The 20,053-nt window shown below is 45.4% G+C and overlaps 1 protein-coding gene across 1 annotated transcript in view; it reads right to left on the minus strand.

Moving 5' to 3' along the window:
- Nucleotides 1–13,195, minus strand: part of LOC144141186 (cytochrome P450 2A12-like) — a 73,597-nt gene extending 60,402 nt beyond the window's left edge. Inside the window, exons 1-2 of the mRNA XM_077672745.1 lie at nt 13,005–13,195; nt 10,440–10,648 (exon numbers count right to left, since the gene is read on the minus strand). Of these exons, the coding sequence (XP_077528871.1) occupies nt 10,440–10,648; nt 13,005–13,013 (218 nt within the window). The 5' untranslated portion in view covers nt 13,014–13,195. The remainder of the gene's footprint in view (nt 1–10,439; nt 10,649–13,004) is intronic.
- Between the last annotated feature and the right edge of the window lie 6,858 nt (nt 13,196–20,053).

Genomic DNA, 20,053 nt, shown 5'->3' on the forward strand with positions numbered 1-20,053 from the left:
TTTTTAAAAGAGCGCCAGTGCAAAACTCTGGATAACTTGGCAGATTACACCGACCGGTTTCTGGAGGCGCAAAACCTCCCAAATCTTGGGAAAGGCCCAGATGACGCAGATCAACCGCAGAAGGATGCGCAAGACGCGCAGAAGCAAGCTGCCAAGTGCTTCTTGTGCAACCGGCCGGGCCACCGCGCTTCGGACTGCCGCAGCACCGCAAGGGATCCACCGAAGTGCAGCGCCTGTGTACGTGTCGGACACAAAACAGAGGACTGCCAACCTGGGTCAGACGGTGAAGAGCAGTTTGCTGCTTGCGCACTGACCATGGCCTCTCCAAATCATCCGGTGTGTAGCCAGCGGAGTGCTTCCGGAGCAAAAGGTTATCCTTTCGGCCACGACCGCGGTCAAGGCACTGGAAAGGACGCGTTTTGCGTGAATGGCATGCCTGTCGTGGAAGGCCGTGTTCAAGGGAAGCCTGCTACAGTGCTTCGGGATACTGGAAGCAATACCGCCATCGTTCGGAGAGATTTGGTTGAAGATGGTTGCTTAACCGGAAGAACAACCCGTGTATCACTTATAGACGGCTCCATGAAGCAATTAGCCCAGGCGAGGATCCATGTCGACACTCCGTACTTCGTAGGTGAACTCACCGTATCGTGTATGGAGCGGCCGATCTACGATCTCGTCCTCGGGAACCTTCCAGGTGTCAGAGCGGTGGGCAACCCGGATCCTCACTGGAAAGGTCCAGGCGGGCGTTCACTCAATCTAGTGAAGGGTATCACCAAGGAGCTTGTCTATCCGAGCAAGAACGTTTTGGTGTCGGCTGTCGCACAGGTGACCTCATCAAACATAAAGGCCTGGAAAGCGCTTGTGATTCCGACCACGGACACAGAAAGAGAACAGCTCGCCCGGGAGCAGCAAAGCGATCCTTCGCTCAGAAGCTGCTTCCGCAAGGTTGGACAAACGGTCTCATCAGGGAAAGGCGGGAGCTACCGTTTCGTCAAGACCAGCGACGTCTTACATCGTCACTTCCACCTTTCAACGGGTAGAAGATGCACACAGGTCGTTGTGCCCAAGTCCAAAAGGGAACCTATCCTTCGATTTGCACACGAAGGCTTCGGCGCAATTCATCAGGGCTTACGAAAAACCGTCTACCGCATCTTGGACGAGTTTTACTGGCCGGGTCTGCGCGGAGACGTCAAACGCTTCGTCAGGTCATGCGACGGTTGCAAGAAAACATGTACGGACAGGGTGAATGTGTCCAAGCAAGGAAAGTGTGACTTCATAGAAACGAATGGGTCTTCCCTAAACCACGGTATAAAGGGCTCGAACCTACCTCGTCCACAGACCTTAAGGAAGATCGTGAACTTTGAAAGACCTACAACGAAACGGGGCCTCCAGTATTTTCTCAACTTGACTTGGCGCTACCGGAAGTACATCCCGAATTACGCTGCAATCGCCAAACCCCTCACTGACCTGATGGACACAACAGAGAGAAACAGGGTTGCTTGGGACCAGTCTCAGGAGGCGGCGTTCAGCATATTGAAGCAAAAGCTTTCGTCGCACTTTTGCTCTGACGACAATCCTTTGCAACCTGTCTCTCCGACTCTTACCAAAACAAAAGAGCGGGAATAACCTATTTTTGACAATTCCTACAATCGGCTAAGCATGTCCACAGTTTTGCACTGTCGCTTTCCATTGTACGAGAATATTTTGTGTTAATCCTGCCAAGAACTCTTTTACTGTATGAGCTTACCGTTCTATTTGACGTGCCTTAGCAACTTGCATGCTTCCGTAGGACACAATTTTTGTGAGGACAATGTTTTTGTGTACCTGTTGGACTTTTTGGGACTTTGCTTTGGACTGTAGAATAGTTGTTCCCCGAACAACTTTCTTAAGCGGGGGGTAATGTGATGGAACATACCCGCGAAGGGGACTGACGCCGTATTCTACGCGAGAAAGACGAAGTGCAAGGCCAAGCGCCTGCTGAGTAGTTGGGAGAAGAAGAGGTGAAGGAGGCACGGGCGCAGAGAGCGAGACCCCAGGCAGAGAGCGAGACCCCAGCCAGGGAACGAGGCGGACTGAACGGGGCACGGCTCTGTGCGACCTCAGGGCGAGACGTCTGGTCTATGCGCCACAGTGAGGCAAGGCCGTCGCGAGTCTCTGCTACGGTTCCGGGCGTCGCCGCCAAGGCCCGGGACATCGTCGCCAGCACGGGCCACCATCGACCGGGCTCCGGCGTTCCGAACAGCGCGTGACCGGGCTCGAGGCGGGAGCAAGGCCGTCAGCGGACCCGGCGGAAAGTCTTCTGGCTACGGAACCTGGGCATCCAACCTCAACGACGCGGACACCGCTACGAGGGCGACGTCGGCACCCGCGTCCCATACAACCGATGTGAGCGTTTCCTGCCCCGGGACGTTTACGCGGGGACGGTGCGCGGACTTTGTAGTTGCGGGCGCTGGAGCGGACCGCGTGGGCTGTTTTATCATCTGAGTTTCCCCTAACGCTTTCCGAATTCCCTTTGCCATTAATTCAACCCTCTGTGCTGTCCAGTCTGTAAATACAATGTCATCTCCTCATCCGCACTAAGAGCGTTCCCTCCGTTTCGTGTGATCCGGCCCATTTCATTACACCTGGGTCATCCAGGCGTGGAGAAGACCAAGATGGTGGCCCGGTACCACGTTTGGTGGCCTGGCCTGGACCAGGACATTGCTCGCATGGTGCAGAGCTGCCAAGTCTTTGAGGAAAACCAACGAGCCTCGCGCCATGCGGAGATCACCACCTGGCCGTTCCCGGAGAGACCCTGGTCCCACCTTAAGGTTGGTTTCGGGGGTCCCTTCAAGGGCCACTACTTCCTCGTGGTGGTGGACGCCTTCTCCAAGTGGGTGGAGGTACTGCCAGTCACCACTCCTTCGGCAGGAGCAACCATTGCGGCGTTGCGGCAAGTCTTCGCAGCCCAGGGGTTGGCGGTTGTCATCGTGTCCGACAACGGTCCCGCTTTCGCCAGTGAGGAGTACCTCGCCTGGCTGACGAAGAACAAAATCCGTCGGATGATGGTTCCGCCGTACCACCCTACGTCGAATGGTGCGGCCGAGCGGGTGGTGGAAACGGTTAAGGACAAGCTCAAGAAGAGCAAGGCTGGGGATTTCCGGACGCAGGTTGCCCAAGTCCTGTTCCAATACCGGACCACACCCCACGACGTCACAGGCCGTGCCCACTGCGAGCTCCTGTTGGGCCGGATGGTGAAGACACCGTTGGACGTGTTGCACCCAGACCTCCGGTCCACAGCGCTCCTGAAGCAGCTCAAGCAGAAGCTGGCGGCTGACCGAAGTTGCCGTCCTGGGCCCTTGCCGGAGTCTGGGGCTCCGGTCTTCGCCAGGAACTTCCGGCCTGGTCCACCCTGGTCTGCCGGGCACGTGGTCTCTCCTGCTAGTGCATTGTCGCTGCTCGTCCACATGTCTGACAGGACCACTTGGCACCGGCCCGCTGACCATGTGAGGCCTCGCCTGGCAACCTCAGCCGCATTTTCAGGAAGCTAGCAGGCAGGGGAGCCCATTACACCGGTTGCTGCCACCACAGCACCAGGGGCTGGTGCTACTCGTGCCTCTGCGGCACCACCTGCAAGTCCGGCGCCACCTGCAAGGCCGACGGACGTGGCCAGAGGGGCTCAGGCAGCACCCCATGCTGCCACACCGACATCGACACCTCTGCTCAGGCGGAGTGAAAGACAACAGAGACCGCCGAACTGTTACTCGCCGGGGTGACAGGTGTTTTGTGGTTGTGTTGTGCAAACTTGGGGGTGAGCGGTGTGACAAGCGTGTGTCGCCTCCGACCCTGATATTCGTTGGCCGCTAGGTCCAGTGGCCCACCAGGCTCAGTGGGCAACATTGTGTGGGGATGGCGAATAAACACCGCCGAGCACAGCAGCTCGCGGTCAGTCCGTCAGTCACCGTCACCACCAGCACGCTGCATGTCGTCACTCGGCTGGAGAGTACCCCTACCCTCCCATGTTCACGAACGCGGGGCTAAATCGTGACAATTGGAGAGCTTGAATGAACTCAACCCACTTGCCCGCAATGAGTTTTCAAAGCCCTCCACCAGCTCAAGGTACTGAAGAGAAGTGTAAGCATTGCCTGAAAACCATAGCAGATGAGGTTAAATACAAAGCATAGTTTACGTTATGAGTCTTTCTGTCCCATTTACATGTTTTGAACGATAAATGTGCCATTTAAAGGTGACACCTCCTTCCTTGCCGATTTCTGATGAGGGATTGTTCAGTTTGTGGCGATAAGTTGATTGCTCACATGTCTAACCTGTATTTGTGCTTGAGCAGTCAAACGCTGATGTTGGCAGTGAAGTAGGTGAAAATTGTAGTTTGATTGTAGTTGTGTGCAGATTACCTACATTGTGTAATTCGTAGAAAAGCAAAATTCAGGTAACCCTGCTAACTGTTCCACATTGCAGCATTTCATTATGCGAACGTTAAGGAGTTCAGCTGCTTGTTAAAGGTGAAATAAACGGTGGTACAAAAAGAAGAGAATCTACTAAACAGAAATATCTTCACAATCGCAGGATGCCAACGGTCCGCCTACCAACTTGTGTCCTGCATCGTTTCTGCTGGCTGGAGCGGCTCATGGAGCATTTTGTAGCTTCGCAAAGTTTGTGGTCAAGCACTCCTCCAAGTGAAAGATGCCGCAGAGTAATCTTTTGTTTTAATGCCACAATTTCACGTGCTCAGCAGTTAATTTACTTGTAAGGCTTTTTAAATATTTATCACCCAAGAGGGCATGTTACCTTCGTCTTCGGTGGAATGTGTCTGCAATCAGGTTATTTGTGACAGAATCAAGTGGACCACGTCGTGAGAGTCATTGACGCCTTATTGATTGTGCATGCCTCTGAAATGACATTTTCGTTCGGCGGAATACTTTCCAAATATTACGATTTGTGAACAAATTATGGTAAAAGTCATGATTAGTTGTACTACAATGCAGAAAGAAAATGCCAACATACGTTTTAAGCGCCTCTGGTATTTCAGATCGTTGGCTGGTGAGCGATAAAACAAAACTGAAATTTTTTAAAAGTAAAATCAAATATTCGTTTTCACTAGTGCATGACCATAGCAAAAGCTATCTAGGCACTAAATTGCGAATTAGACATGAAATGCCAAGAAAAATAAGGAAATATACTAGACAGCTTGCTACAATAAACCAATTCGTAAAATTCCTCAATGTCTATAAAGTGATGATTCAGGCGGGTTAGTTAAGGTGTCGGTGGGTTTACACGCCCAACTTGCGGGGAAGCACAGAAGCTCTAAATATTAACATGTTTTAAGTGAAGACCGTCTTCCTTCATTAAGCTGCTTTGCACATTGATGCCAGTCTGATAAATGTAGTCCTGAATTTTTGTTATGATCATTCTTTCTATGGGAACCATATATTTTTATAAATTGTCGCTGTGTTGTTCTGAAACTGTATCTTGTCACCAATTCCAATTTGTTGTGGTCAGGTTTTTTCAAATAATTCGTAGCTTGTTTAACAATTATGGTATGTTTTGTGTGCCTAAAGGAATGCATCATTGCATGTTTGGCCTATATAGTGTTGAAAGCGGACATTTTACTTCAAAGCGGATTGTCGGGCTAGCAACATGGTACTTCGCGTGCTGCTCAGTTTAATTCATGCCATTACTTTTTATATTATCATTTAAAATTTAAAGCCAACCAATTTGCGTTCGTTTTAATTTTGTCACCTACTTTATACTTTCCTTTTTTTCAACTTTCTGTAAGGATTGACTATCCATATTTTTATGATACCAAGGTATTGGACTGGGCTAGCTGGTACATGTTTGAATGGATTAAAAACCAAAGGAAAACCCAGGACACAGAAAAGAACGACGGGACAAACTTGTGCCGTCATTCTGTTTTAACTCTTTTCTGTGTTTACCACTGCTCTTGTATAAATTCAAACATTTTTTATGAGTTTGTTGAACAGTGATTAGTTTAGGTGCTGAAACATTTTTTTGCTGCGAAGGCTCCCTGTAGCATTTATATAAGTGCTCTCTTCTCTTTTTTTGAGCCAATACCCAATCAACAGTCTTCATGCGGTGGTCTTTTGAAGAAATGAAGTTGAAATAAATATTTGTTTGCATTGCTTTACATGTTTTGAAAGGATTTCTTGTTTATTCTTGTTTCTTTCAACCCTGTTTCAGAATCCAGCTTAAGGCATTTCCTTTGTTGTTGTTTTTTCAGAACCAGGAAGGGTGCTCATCCTCGGTTCTTGCTGAAGCAGCAGTATCCATACTTCACACGTGAGCTCTGAACACACAGTAATTATGGTATGAAACATTCTACCAGGATAAGCTTGCTTTGTAGACGTCATTGTAGATGTCAAAGCTCTTGACAGTGTAGTCCAATGTCTGGTGTAATGCGCAATGTCTACAACTTGAAAAAATTAATTGTGTGGCTATAATGTTTGAGAATATTTTAAAATGCACGTCAACTACTATTAAGAATCGCTGTGTAGATTGGCAGCCATTCTTGGTGTAGATTGGCAGCCATTTTCCTGGTGGATACAGAGAGTGAAAAGCGCATGTGTAGAGATTTCAGTGCACCTTAAATGTCCCAAATTTGCTAACGCTAATCCAGAGCTCTCCCTGCAGTGCACTTTATATCCCATGTGCAGTTTTTCGGTAAAACAGCCAAAAATGTATGATCAATTTAAATTTATTTTAATGTTTTTAAATGCAAATATTCTCAGTGTAAGCTGCCATATTTAGAGTAAAATATTTTGTACAATTATTTAGCTTAGGTTTACAAAAAAGCTGTTTGCTTTCGGTTATGCACCTTCTTATCAAAAGAAAAATGTTAAGAAAGGCAGAAGAAACACAAATATGGAAAATAGCAAACCTTAAAGCTGCGGATAGACTGAATGTTTTGTAGAGAATCTTTTGCTGATTTCAGTCTACTCAACTCTAAAAAAGTCTATAGACGTAGATTGCTTGCCGTGAGACACCTCATAATACTAGCCAAAAATAATGGGCCCTGGCTGTTGCCTTTTCATTTGCCACAGTGACAAATGACCCCACATCCACCGGCAGGGACAGAATGCAAGGCACCATGTAAAAGCTAGCCTCATGATAAAAAATTGTTTTAGGAATAATGACATTACATTTCAACCGTGGGCTTCAACAGGGAAATTGTTTGCATTGTTCTGTGATGTTTGCAGTTCTTGTTATTGCTATGTGGGATCTTTAGTCTAAATGTATGCTTATAAAACTCGATATACCACCAAACCTTGCAAGTGCGGTACCATATGTATATTTGTTCGTAAAGTAAAAAGAATAATGCAAAAGAAAATAAATGGCTTGGGTACCCAACTTTTATAAGTAGATTATGAGCCGCTGTACGGAGGAAACTGTACATTTTGCATTTGGTCTTCCTTCATATTGAACTTTCGTTCTCAGCTCAAGAATAAGGCACTAAACATTAATAATAATAATATTATAATATTAATAAGCTTTCATTTTATTGCAGGTAGCTACCGTGATTGGAAGTTGGTGCAATACTGAGAAGCCAAGTGTTTTAAGGTTCAAGGAAGTTTTGTGTCGTTGAAGTGTTGCACACCTAATAGCTTTCACTGCATAGCATGGTTATGCTGTGCAGTGAAGCTCGAAGGATGTGTTTTGCAGTTCGGCAAAATGAACATATAATTGATTTTTTACGAAGTTTTGAATAATCAACTACCTCTAAAGTTATAACTCTGTACTGAGATGTGGCTCATGACTCTTTAAATTGATTTTTTAACAATCGGTGACACAGGGTCAGGGAAATTATCAGCTGACGTTGAGCTTCAATGGAATGTCTCAGAGAACCGAGATTGGAAAGCACGAATGTTTCATACCATAATCAGGTGTCATATTGTGCAATATGTGGTTTCACACCTGCTGTGCCATTTGTGAGCCGCGGATGACGCACCCTTTTTGTACCCCTTTAGGTGGGTGCTTTTGCAGAAGATGCTCCTACAGATTGGAGTGCTAAGTAGCACCCTAGGATACTTTTAGGCCTAAAATGGTGTTATAAGTCACCCGTCTTCTGGGGTGCTTCACAAAGGGTGCTCCTGCGGCGACAGAATCCAAGCACCCTAAAGGGTGTAAAATATTCAGTTTTTAGGGTGCTCCTGTGGCGACAAGCTGAAGCACCCTTTTGGGCGTAAAAATTTTTAGTGTGCAGTGCTTGAAGCGGTGTCATGTTACACCTTGTTATCAACCCCACTGCTGTATTATTCAGATTTTGGGTCTCGTAATTGGTATTAGAAATTTTGGTTTCTGAACAGTATGTTTTTAGCCGTAGTTGTAGGGAATGTAGCGGCAGGAAGCAACGGCTAAGCTTATGACTTTTTAGTTCGTTCTCAGGAACCTTGCGGCGTAGCGCGGCCTCTCCTTGTTAAGAGGGCCTCAAAGGAGCAGCATCTACCATCTAAAATGCCTCTCCGAGGGAAATATCAACGCAAGAAGACAGGGTAATAATTTGAACACTGATTTTGAAAAAAAAACGTAGGGGGGCAGCCACATCAAAACTGGGAAAGCTGAATTAAAACAGGTTAAACAGCCGAAGTTCAGGCGGAGAGATACCGAGTTCGTGGGAGGCCATGGTAAAGAGTGCTGTCTTTAAGAAGCCTTTTTATAAACAATGAATTAGGCGGAAAACCCCACAGCGAACGAGCCAACTGCTCAATAAAATGTTTTATTGGCATTTGGTTTAAAACCCTATAGTGAAAAATTACGTTCATTTGATTTTATTCATTTTTCATTCATTTATTTATACTACCAGCCCTTAGGCCGTTACAGTGTGGATGATCCATGTCGTACATGGTGCATTCTACCAGATGGGTTAAGAAGTTTTTTTTTATTTTCACAGTATAACTCCCTCTATCGTCGATACATAGAAAAAATAACACATAATATACATGCAAATACAGGTATAGAGTACTGTCGGGAATCAAGATATGGACAATACTTCGACAGGGGGTTCTCAAAATAAAATATGTAAAGTTGCACGCTTTGGTACTACCGCGCGCCGGTATCAAAGCTCGACACGGGCCTCTCGAGCGCACCAACAGAGTTCAGCTGCGTTATCTCCGGTAGCAGTCTGTTCCACGCTTCGATGGTATGAGTGAAAAAGGAGTATTTAAATATATCTGTTCTTGCTGACATAGGATTGATCCTATCACGACTGCTGTGTCTTACTGGCCGCGATCATATTTTCTGTATGTAACGTTCAGTTTTAATATTAAATGAATTCGTGTGAAAGAGGTGGAGGAATTTCAGTCTTGCAATGGCTCAACGTTCGGATAGCGTCGGCAAGATCAACTGAGTTAGCGTGGCAGTGACAGAATTTGTTCGACAGTATTTCCAAAGTAAAAACCGCGGGGCTCTTCTCTGGATTCTTTCAATTGTATCAATTTGGTTCTTTTTGAAGGGAGACCATTCATCACTAGCATATCCTAACATAGGACGTACAAGAGATAGGTAGGCTGTCAATTTCCCAGTTGACGTATTACCTTTTAGTTTACGTGTTAAGAACCAAAGCTTTTTTTTCGGCTGAGCTACAAAGATTGAGAATGTGAAGTTTCCAGTTTAAATCATGTGATATAGTTACGCCGAAGTATTTAAAGGGCTGGGTTTTGAAAAACGTTTCTCGTTTAGCTGGTAGTTAAAAACAAGCAGTTTTTTTTTGCTTTTGGGGTATTGTTTTGTATACTGTTTTATCGTAGTTTATTTCTATTTTCCACTTTTCACACCAATCACTAACAGTTTTTACGGCTGAGTTTAGTGCTATCTGATGCTCTTGACATGAAACATCAAAATACATTCGGCAGACATCTGCGAACAAACGCCGTCTGACACTCTTCTTGAGTCCTTCCGTTATGTCGTTGATGAAACATAAGAACAAAACAGGGCTCAGGACAGAGCCGTGCGGTACGCTTGAAGTTCCAGGTAGTATTTCTGATGTTTCTCGTTTGAATTCCACAAATTGCTTCCTATAAGAGAGATAGGCTTTAACTCACCTAACCATGTTATTATGAATGCCATAGTTGCATAATTTGTAGGAGTTGTCATTGTGAAACGCGGTCGAAAGCTTTTTATAGGTCTAGACATGCGGCGTCTATTTGGGATCGTTCGTCTATTGCCGCAGCCAGATCGTGATTGTTTCTGTGAGTTGGGGATTGTGAGGGGACTTTGAATGGAGACTCATATTTAAAGTAAACGTGCACACTGAAAGGGTTTCAAAATTTTCTTCTCGGGCTCATCTCTGCTGTAAAAAAGAACATATCAGAAATAGATTACTTGCATCACGGCACTCTCACCAAACCCAATGTACCAGACGATCAAGCCCTCTCTCAACGACATCCTTAATGCAGATCTTTTTCTTCTAAATAAACGTCACCACTTACCTTATAACAGGTCCGTATTGCTTTGCCAATTCCATGATCCTTGTGTAGTCGAAAACATTTTGTTGGTGAAGTAAATGTCCAATAACTGGAAGCCCCTTCGGTCCCGGGGGCAGCATTCCTTCCACAAAACTTCGTCGCCTCTTTTGCCAAAGTAGCAAGAAGAGCAAGGCTAGAGCCCAGCATAGATGCACCCAGTTCAGACAGCTCACCTGAAAATGGATACCCATGTATTACGTGTTGTAATACACAGAAAGACGGAAGAGAAATTCGAAACACACATGCTTACATGTTCATTGTCGGTTAGCGGACTCGTGAAAACTCTACGAAGTGCACAATTAGTTATAAAGCTTTCACAGAAAGTGCGCCAGTACATTCCTAATATTTCTGTTGCTAGCAAAGAACCAAATTGTTACACCTAGTTGCACGGAAAAAATGTAACGTAGGATTACAAAAGCAAGATACAAATCGCGGGTATGCTCAGGTTGGAATGTCAGAAAAGCATAACAATGTCATTAGGCAGAATTGAGGTTGCCTTTCCTTGGAATGTCTATCCCTATGACTATTCAACAACAGAGAAATGCTTTCGGCGTTTTAAACGTTTGAATGATAGTTGGATGAACAGAAGGATGATCGTACGAAGTTTCAAATATGTTTTGAGGCTGGGCAAATGTAAGACATAAACACTGGCTCTCACCGGCATTCGCACTTTGGATGTTAGCGCTAAACTTGGTCTCCAGTTTTTAGCAACAAAAATTTGAAGGAGTACTCACTAAAACAAAACCCCAGGCTGTTCCTTTTTGATTACACAAACACTCAAGTTGCATATAATCTCCCAAATAATAACAAGGTAGTCAATAAAAATTATGAACAATTTCTTGAACTACGGTCACTGTAACGCTGAGCGCGAAACCTTTTCTCGTATTTCTGCAAAACCCGATGCTCTTTCTGTGCCATCTGATGCGTATACCTGGCAAGTGTATTGTTTCAAAAGGAATGTAGCGTAAGCACCGAGCTAAGCATGTAGACCACCCATAACCAGAAACAATAAATGTCCTAAAATGCTTAAAAAATCACTTTTAAAGAGCACTCCAGCCCATTCACAAGTGCAAAAATTAGAAATTTTAGCTTTACGTGCCGACGCTACGTTTCGACCAAGAGGAGTGCCATATTCAAGCACTATGACATAGTGTGATGGCTTGTCCCATACTGAGGTAGTAACCCAGTGCTAACATTTGTGCCCTTTGGCACAAGGAGAGTAAGGAGCCCTTTAGAGGTTTGGTGGATTTATTTTTAGCCAATAGCTGCACTTGAGGTTTTTTGGATTATATATATTTGTGACTTATTTTTTTGCAACGCTGCTTGATTCTATAGTCTCCCCTTCATTATGTCTACCTGTGTAGCTTTGTGTTTGTATTGTTCGACCACTTTTGTATTTTAATGAGCAAAAACTTGAGGTACAAGGGGACCGTATCAGCGCAATCTACGCGTATTTCTACGCCTATAGTTTTGTGTTTCTATTGTTCCACCATTTTTGTATTTTGATGAGCAAAAACTCCAGGTACAATATGACCGCATCTGTGCAATCTTCAGATGCGGGGCCTCGACCGGTGTCTCGAACGCCTATCGCCCCGTTCACGTCGGCAGAAGATGAAAATTGAAATATACCGTGTGATGAACGTGTAGCATGCCCAAATTATACAAATAAACAATTAAACAACTAGCCCTAATGGTGAACTGTATCCAAGACGAAAGAATATTTCAGGAGTATAAAGGAAAATGCAGAATCATATACGTGAGGTAAAAATATACAAACTTTTGCCATTCAAAACAAAAATTTATATATCTTCATAGCTATATCAAGGAGTAACAAAACCAATAGCTCGGAACATACATGGAAGGGCTTTGTCTATCGAGAATGTTTCCGAATCAAAATATATTAAATGGATAAAACACTTTCTTTTCAGTATGAAAACACAAGTATCTACATAGTATTAACTAGTGGATAGTGATTTTTCGTAGTCTTTACAAGCGAAATCGCAACCCTGTACTCCTGTTAAAATGGCAGTTGATGAACACGTTTTCACTGGGAAGGCCGTTTCTAATAACATTTTTTAATAACCCCATTAGAATATTCAGAGGCTGCTCGAGGTGTTTATTGTAGTTTTCAGCACATCATTACCGATATATTTACAAAATAAATATCGAAAAAAAGCGGGAGAGGTCATAAAAGATACTATATAACCGAAAACAGGCCAACGCGGATTTTCATTCGGACGAGTTTGTGTTTGGAAAAGTGGGTAATCTACATACTACACGACCACACATAAAGCCTGCCTACGATGTTTCGTACAACCTGCGTGGTAACCTTTTCCACCCCGCTTTTTGATCTTTTTGAAGCACTCTGAAAACCTTGTTACCCTAGTTTCAACACAACTTACTGCAACTTTTCAACATGCTAGCAATGCTAATTTCTTTGCAACAAAAAATAAAATATTTAATCACTCACGGTGGTAAATTTCTCTATCGATTGCGCTTTTTTGTATTATGATCTGTCGTAAATCTTACCTGGTCCATTTTTCGTAGCCGCTTTCACGCATCAGGCCCACACGACTGGATAGAATGCGGCGTCTCACTGTTGCTTTATGTTATAAATGTTAGCTGAATCGACACACGCGATACTGGATATACCAGTCTCCGCAAACAGAAAATGAAACAAACCTAAAGCACCGTACTTCCGTACCAAACTGCAACGCTCTCAAAGTAAGAGTGGGAGTATTCGAACTGAACAAGTAAATATATAAATATACCCCTGCCTGGTATACGGTGCACCTTGCGTGCGCGCCCTCTGCAGCAGCTGTGCGCCGCAATGCCTGGCGGTTAGAACGCATGCTTTTTGACCTGAAAAGAACTCACGCCTTCACCGCACACCGGACATTAACGGCAAACATTTCTCAGTTTTTAACAGGTACACAATATGCACACATTGTTGGGTTTCTGAGTTTGTTAAATGCTTATGGTTTCTTTGGTTATGGGTAGCTTAGTGGGGCGCAAGCATTGGAACCAGAAAGGAGAGAGAGGACTAAAAGACAACAAAACCTATTACGAGCAGAAGTCCCAAAGAATAATCATGCTAAACCAATACGGATGCCTTACTAAATAAAAAAGAAAAAAAAACGTAAAAAACATTTATTAGGCGTACGAATAAAATATACACAAAAATGCCTTCAAATAAAGTACTCACATTCACGAACGGCCAGCTCGAAAGAAAAACTATTACGAAGGTCCTTAAGCGTTCCCTGATAGGATATTTAAGAAACACAACACTTTATAGTACTGGCCGACAGAACGACTTATTTGTGTTCACTTGTGGGAGAATTACAAAGATACGGACACCTCCCTTACCCACGCTTGTATTTTAGCCAAGCCTACGCAAATTGGGCAATACCCGCGTCGTTTGCGCCAAAATATAACTGAGGCTAATGAAGAATTTCCAGGGGCGAACACTCATACAGCAATAAGGCATTATTCCCTATCAACGGCTTAATGGTTGGTGCGGAAAAAAACTCCAAAAGATATTTTTTCAGGTGCGTACGTGAATTAAGCGTTTATCGATTGGATGCGCCCGGACTTACTTTTTCAATACCACTGCTGGTCCCAAATACAGTTGCCTGCACGTACCCTCTCCTTACTGGTGTATCGGAGCAGTGAATATCTCAGCAGGGACTTAGCAGGAACACGTCACTTCACTGGGAAATTGTTCGAAATTATTCTAAAACTTGATAATCATGTCCTCTAACAACTATCTCGTCACAGACCACGCCAAACAGAACCGTTATGAACCTACAAGCCCTTTTTTCATGCACAGGGCAGGGAAAAAGCTTGGACCATGCTCACGCTTTCTCGTTTGTTTGTAACTGGATGGTATAAGTAAGTGTTTCTAAAAAAACAGTATTTCAAAGTTAGCGCTTTTGTTTGTGAATCCTTACTGTCCGTCGTCTTTTGTTGTGGTGTACATCAATTAAACGTGAAGCTCCACATATGACAAATATTGCGTGATAGTACACAAAGCCAAAACTTCTACAACAGAGCAGAAGAGCATTAGGCAGAAACAGCAATCGTGCAGAAAAATCAGATGCAACTGCACTGAGAGTTGCATCTCACCATGCGACGCACAATGCGACGCACTCTTTTGTAAGCATAGTTACTTGTCTTTTCACTTGAGGACGTCCGTAACGGCCCTTCGGGTGTTTTTTGAATTGGTCGCGCTGTGCCACTCTTTGTTTGCAAAACAGATGGTGTGGTAAGGACAGAGCCGAAAAATATGGAAAACTGCCTCGTAGCCCGGAATAGCTTCCCCACGTAAATTGGCGAAAATGTGAATTTTTAAGCGTCGGGTGCAAAGGGGCTTTGGTGTGGTGGCGTCAGCGTTGGGTACGAATGGCGACCCCGCCCGTCGATTGTTCTAGCGAGGGGGCGTACAAGACTCAATATGCAGGCGCACCACCCGCTGAAAATTTGTAATCTTTCTTTCGATTCCGCCGAAGTATGATCGTCCTTCTACCTCACTTGAGTTGCCGCTAAACCATATTTTATCTTCCTACCACCCCTAGCAAAAGGCTGCCTTATTAGCTTCATAGGGATGTCGATGACGTACTTCGGCGGGCGGTTGATGAGAACGGCTTACAGCGGACACCTAGCAGCCACGGAAAATCGAAAAATATGCGTAATAACGCCGTCGCGTAATAATGTCGGGCACCTTCGTTCCAGCGGATCCAAGACTAAGAAAACAGCTAAGCTGGCAGTCCAGCTACCTGTTTCATGCTTTCGCGAAGTTTGTACGTGGCAAATCATGGAGACGTGGATACGTTTTTCGCGTAGTTATGCTGCAAGGCGCGGTCCAGTTGTCTGCGTGGTGTCGTCGTTAGCCAGCCAAAGAGCACTGAACACTCGGTAAATAAATCTAGTACAATGTACGCGAGGTTGTAAGTGCGATATTTCTACAACTGGCTCACATTTAGGAGCCGCTTCATGGGCCCGATATTCGGGATTGGACCGGCGTCTTCGCATCTGTTCTCCCGAAGCGGCGCAGTGGTTTTCTTTGCGGCTTACGCTCTTTGTCCATCACCCAATCTTTTCTTCGTCCAATACCCTGCTGTCGGATTTTCGAAGCTGCCACTGAAAGTTTTTCACGATTGATTTGCCCGAACCATTTTGTCCGCAGGCGTTACACCCATAGTGTACCGTATTCGCACGTCCTAGAACCGCAGAAACCGGACTCGCAAACTAGGCGTCTGTGGGGCGATAATTTCTGTGCTTTCCTTTTCAGGCGCGAACGCTTGTGCACTGACAATGAGAAAAGTACGGCAGAGATCACGCCACGAGAACTGGGCACAGCGTTCTAGAAGGTCAAGCGGCAACACCGCACGCGATGTCGTCATCGCTCGGCAAGGCTTTCCTGCCCACGTTCGCCGTCCAAAGGTCAGATTAAACAGTATTCCTCTTAATAAATGCACAGACCTGCTAGCGCGACGGGCCGACTGTCACCTAACGAAGATTCTGTGGCGCATCGGCATAGACTGTGGTTGTCTCAACGATAAATATCTCTCTCGCTCTCCCTCCCTCTGAAACAGATGGGAGAGGGAACGGATGTTCAACGTAAACTAGGCTTAAGCGCTTTCCGTTGGAGCTGAGGAATGGTGCCGATAGGAGAATAGCATGGCAACAACCACCGCCTTCCGACTCGAGGGCGGTTTCCACGCACAGCAATAGCCTTGAGATGTTGCTGATGATAGTATGTTTAAAAAAATTGAAATGTTCTTCACACCATGGTAATTCGATGATAAAGGAGATATTTCGAGGATACAATAAGACGCAGTTGATAGGAATTAGTCACAAGCAACTAACAAGCAGTGACCAATTTTGAATTTAAGGCTGATTTAAGGTATCCTTCAATAGAATTCTGGCTCTGATTTAAAAGCAAATGGCATTTTAATGAGGAAAGGCCTGCTTGATTTGTGACATTGAACATTACAAAATTTTTGAAATCTGTTGCTCGCACACCCGGTTATCAGCAAATGTCAACGTACGCTACTGATGATATCCATCGACTTACGACCTTGCTGTGATTTCCAGTTAAGATATCTTGTATGAAATACGCATAACTCAGTTTCTCGATGAGTTTCTTTTTAATCGCCGCGAATAAAACAGTGTCACACAAGCAGATGTACTTCGTTTACTGGCTCCAGGAAATATCGGTTCACGCTTCATGCAGCGTCTTTTGATTCGCTGATTTAAAAACACTTTGGCGTTTTTCCTAATCAATAATTAGTGGAAGAGATACACTCAGATTTAAATGTTTTTCCTACAGGCAATGCTGCATTTTTAGAATGCCGAATACTGCTGCTTCATTATGCCTCTAGCTACATACCTGTCTCGAGTGCAGCATTTGGGTTCTCGCCACTAAGAGTACAAACTGCGGGCTTCACAGGATCAATTCTGTTGTGATTAGCACTATCGAAGTGCGATTAGAAGACACTGCACAGGTCTTTGTAAAACATATTGCTGAACACACGGCCGGAAAATGGTTCGGACGCGTAGTAACGAAAACTAACCGCGTAGCGACGAAACATAAGAATAGACGGTAAAACGCGAGCACGACAAACTCAAAAAAAAATTTATCATTGCCTACATGAACTTCTGCATGTTTTCTTGTAAATATAGTAAAGATAATGACTATTAGAGTTACTCAAAACTGGCGTATGACGACCTTTCACGCCAGCGTAAAGTAGTGCAAACCATTCTTCTTTGGCGAGATTGGTTGCATACGTTATCCCACTGTACCCAAATGCGCTCTATTCAAAACACCAAGCTGACGACGGAAGGGAGCACACAATTGTACGACGTATTTACGACAGGTTCTGGCTATACACAGGAAACGATATTGCATCGACCGACATACATAATCCAGATTAACTGTGTTGTGCCCGGCGCAATGCACTATACACGCCAGAACTGAATTGATGACTTGATTGCGGTCACACACTTGTCACCCACCCCTGATGCTGTTTTGGAGTTTGAAAGGCTCAAACTAATTCACCTAGCCAAGGAAATGGTTCCCCCAATACATACTAAACAAGCCAGATTTTTCCGTTGACAATGCGTCTCCGTTGATGGAGATTGCAGTGCAGAAAAAGTGTAGGCAAATTTTGTAAAAGATGCTTGAACGGAAAAGAAAAATGCTACCATATTCCGTCAAGTTGAAAGCGACCGACCGCAATGTCAAGTTTCTCGCGAACGTTCGGTTTCATAGGAAGTCATCTCCTATTATTTGAAGGACGAGGATTGTATCCTGAATGCAGCAAGAAAACGGGTCTGCTGTAAAGCAGAAGAGTCTCCGAAAGGGCAGCCACCCAAATATGGAAGAGGCACCGAACATTTTACTGCACGCATCCTTGGCTAGCAAGATGCCGCTTCCTGGATATATACTCAGGCACAAGGCAGAGACGCTGGCTCACCGCATGGATTTTACAGACTGCAAGTTCAACGCTGAATGGCTGCGTAACTTCCGCAAAAGATACGGCCTGGCCTTTAAACGCATGTGTGGCGACAGAGGTGCTGTTGGCGTACCACTTGATATAAATTACCGAGCCGACAATCTGTGTCGGCTGTGCCAGTATTGCTGTGCCAGTACGCCCCGGGCAACGTATGTAACTGTGATTAGTCTGGTTTGCTTTACAAGATGTTACCTGACAAGACGATTGCTTTCTCTGGCGAAACCTGTATCGGCGGGAAGCACAGTAAGGAGCGATTAACGGTTCTCTTGTGAGCCAACATGTCGGGGACGGAAAAGCTTCTACTTCTCGTCATAGGACTCAAATCGCCCACAGTCTGGTACGAAGCGAACTCGAAGGCCTGCATTACACAGAAACTATGTGAGCACTACATGCGGAAGCTTGACTGAACGTACGAGCAACAGCAGCGCAAGGTGCTTATGTTAGTTGAAAGCGGTGGTGCCCAAGGGCACAAGAACATCCTGAAAGCAATCATCTTGGAATTTTTGGCGTCCAACGCCACAAGTGTGTTGCAGTGCATGGACCAAGGAGTCATCACGAAAACGCTCGACTACCAATCCCCGCTTCTGAATCGTGTGCTGTTGTGTGTGGACTGTGACAAAAGCTACGTTGTGGATGGGCTGTCGGCTATCAGTGACCTCTGTGATTCTTGGAGGGCAGTGACGCAGGACACGATCCGCAACGGCTTTCGGCATGCGGACTTTGTGGTTGCAGTGACGAGGAGGTTAGTGACACAGCCCCGAACCACACAGCTTAGATGCCGCCTGCCGCAGCATCCGACATTTTCGACGACCTCCTGCTAGCGGTGTCGATGTTGGAGCCACTACGTTTCGAAATTTCCCCAGCATCGAAATTAGCGTAGTGCCGTGCGCCGAGTTGGACGATGACGAAATCGTACTTCTGGTCCTCGAACCGACCCAGGTGCACAGCAACCCCGATGATGGCGTGCCACCAACCCGAGACGCATCAAATACCGATCGAGCCACCTGTCGCAGACAATTTTCGACGCCCTCCGTGCTAGCGGTGTCGATGTTGGCGCGGCAACGTTTCAAGATTTCACCAACATTAAAATTGGCGAACTGCCGTGCACCGAGTTGAGGGATGACAAATTCGTACGCCTGCTCCTCGAACCGGCGCAGGTGTACAGCCACTCCGATAATGGCGTGCCACCAGCCCCAGAGGCATCAAATACTGATCTAGCGCGTGCCTACAGTGACGGCCATGCACTGGCGGAAATACAGGCGGACTTGGCCGCGCCTTGGCGTACGCGTGTACAGACGCGTCTACTGACATTTTTCAGTCGTTGGGACCATAAAGGTTTTTTCTAGTGAATCCTCTTTTGAGAACTCCTGATTATTCGGATTTATCGGCGGTTCCCATCGAGTCCAAAAAGAAACGGTCGGTGACCGTAGTTATTTCTGATAGTTTAATATAGGAGTTTAAGGCACTCACGCCTAACAGGCGACGAAGCGCGCCATAGTGGAGGGCTCCGGAATAATTTTTACCACCTGCGGATGTTTAACGTACGCCGCCAGTCTAACACACGGGCATTTTTGCTTTCGCGCCTTCATCACAATAGCGGCCGTCGCAGCGGGGAATCGAACCCGTCTACATGTACTCAGCAGCGCATATTGTTATTTCAAAATTGATGTTCGAGTACAGCACGTGGTAGATGTAGATGCCGTATAGTTAAGTTTAGCAGTTTTGCGCATACCAATGCTATCCGGTGTTTGTAGACACGACGTCCGTGTTTACAATAAAACCAGCTGGGCATTGCGGATGCAATGTAGCTGTAGTGGAACAACCGTACCTATATTCAAAGTTTCTGTAGCGTTTTGAGAAAAATATTTAGGCAATAAGAAAGAATCAGGCGCCCTAAAGTACCGATGCATGATAATCTTTTCAAGCGGCAAAAAATACCCAATTGATCAGTTTCAGCGTTTCTATGCAATATGACTGCTTACTTCTTACACAGCGCTTCCTGTGCCTCTTTTTAAGATTTCGTGTGGTTACAGGCCTACCTCGTCATCTAAAAATTCCGGC

This window comes from Haemaphysalis longicornis, unplaced genomic scaffold (genome assembly GCF_048455015.1).
Source record: "Haemaphysalis longicornis isolate Haplotype H1 unplaced genomic scaffold, Haemaphysalis longicornis Haplotype H1 scaffold_6, whole genome shotgun sequence".
Taxonomy (NCBI): domain Eukaryota; kingdom Metazoa; phylum Arthropoda; class Arachnida; order Ixodida; family Ixodidae; genus Haemaphysalis; species Haemaphysalis longicornis.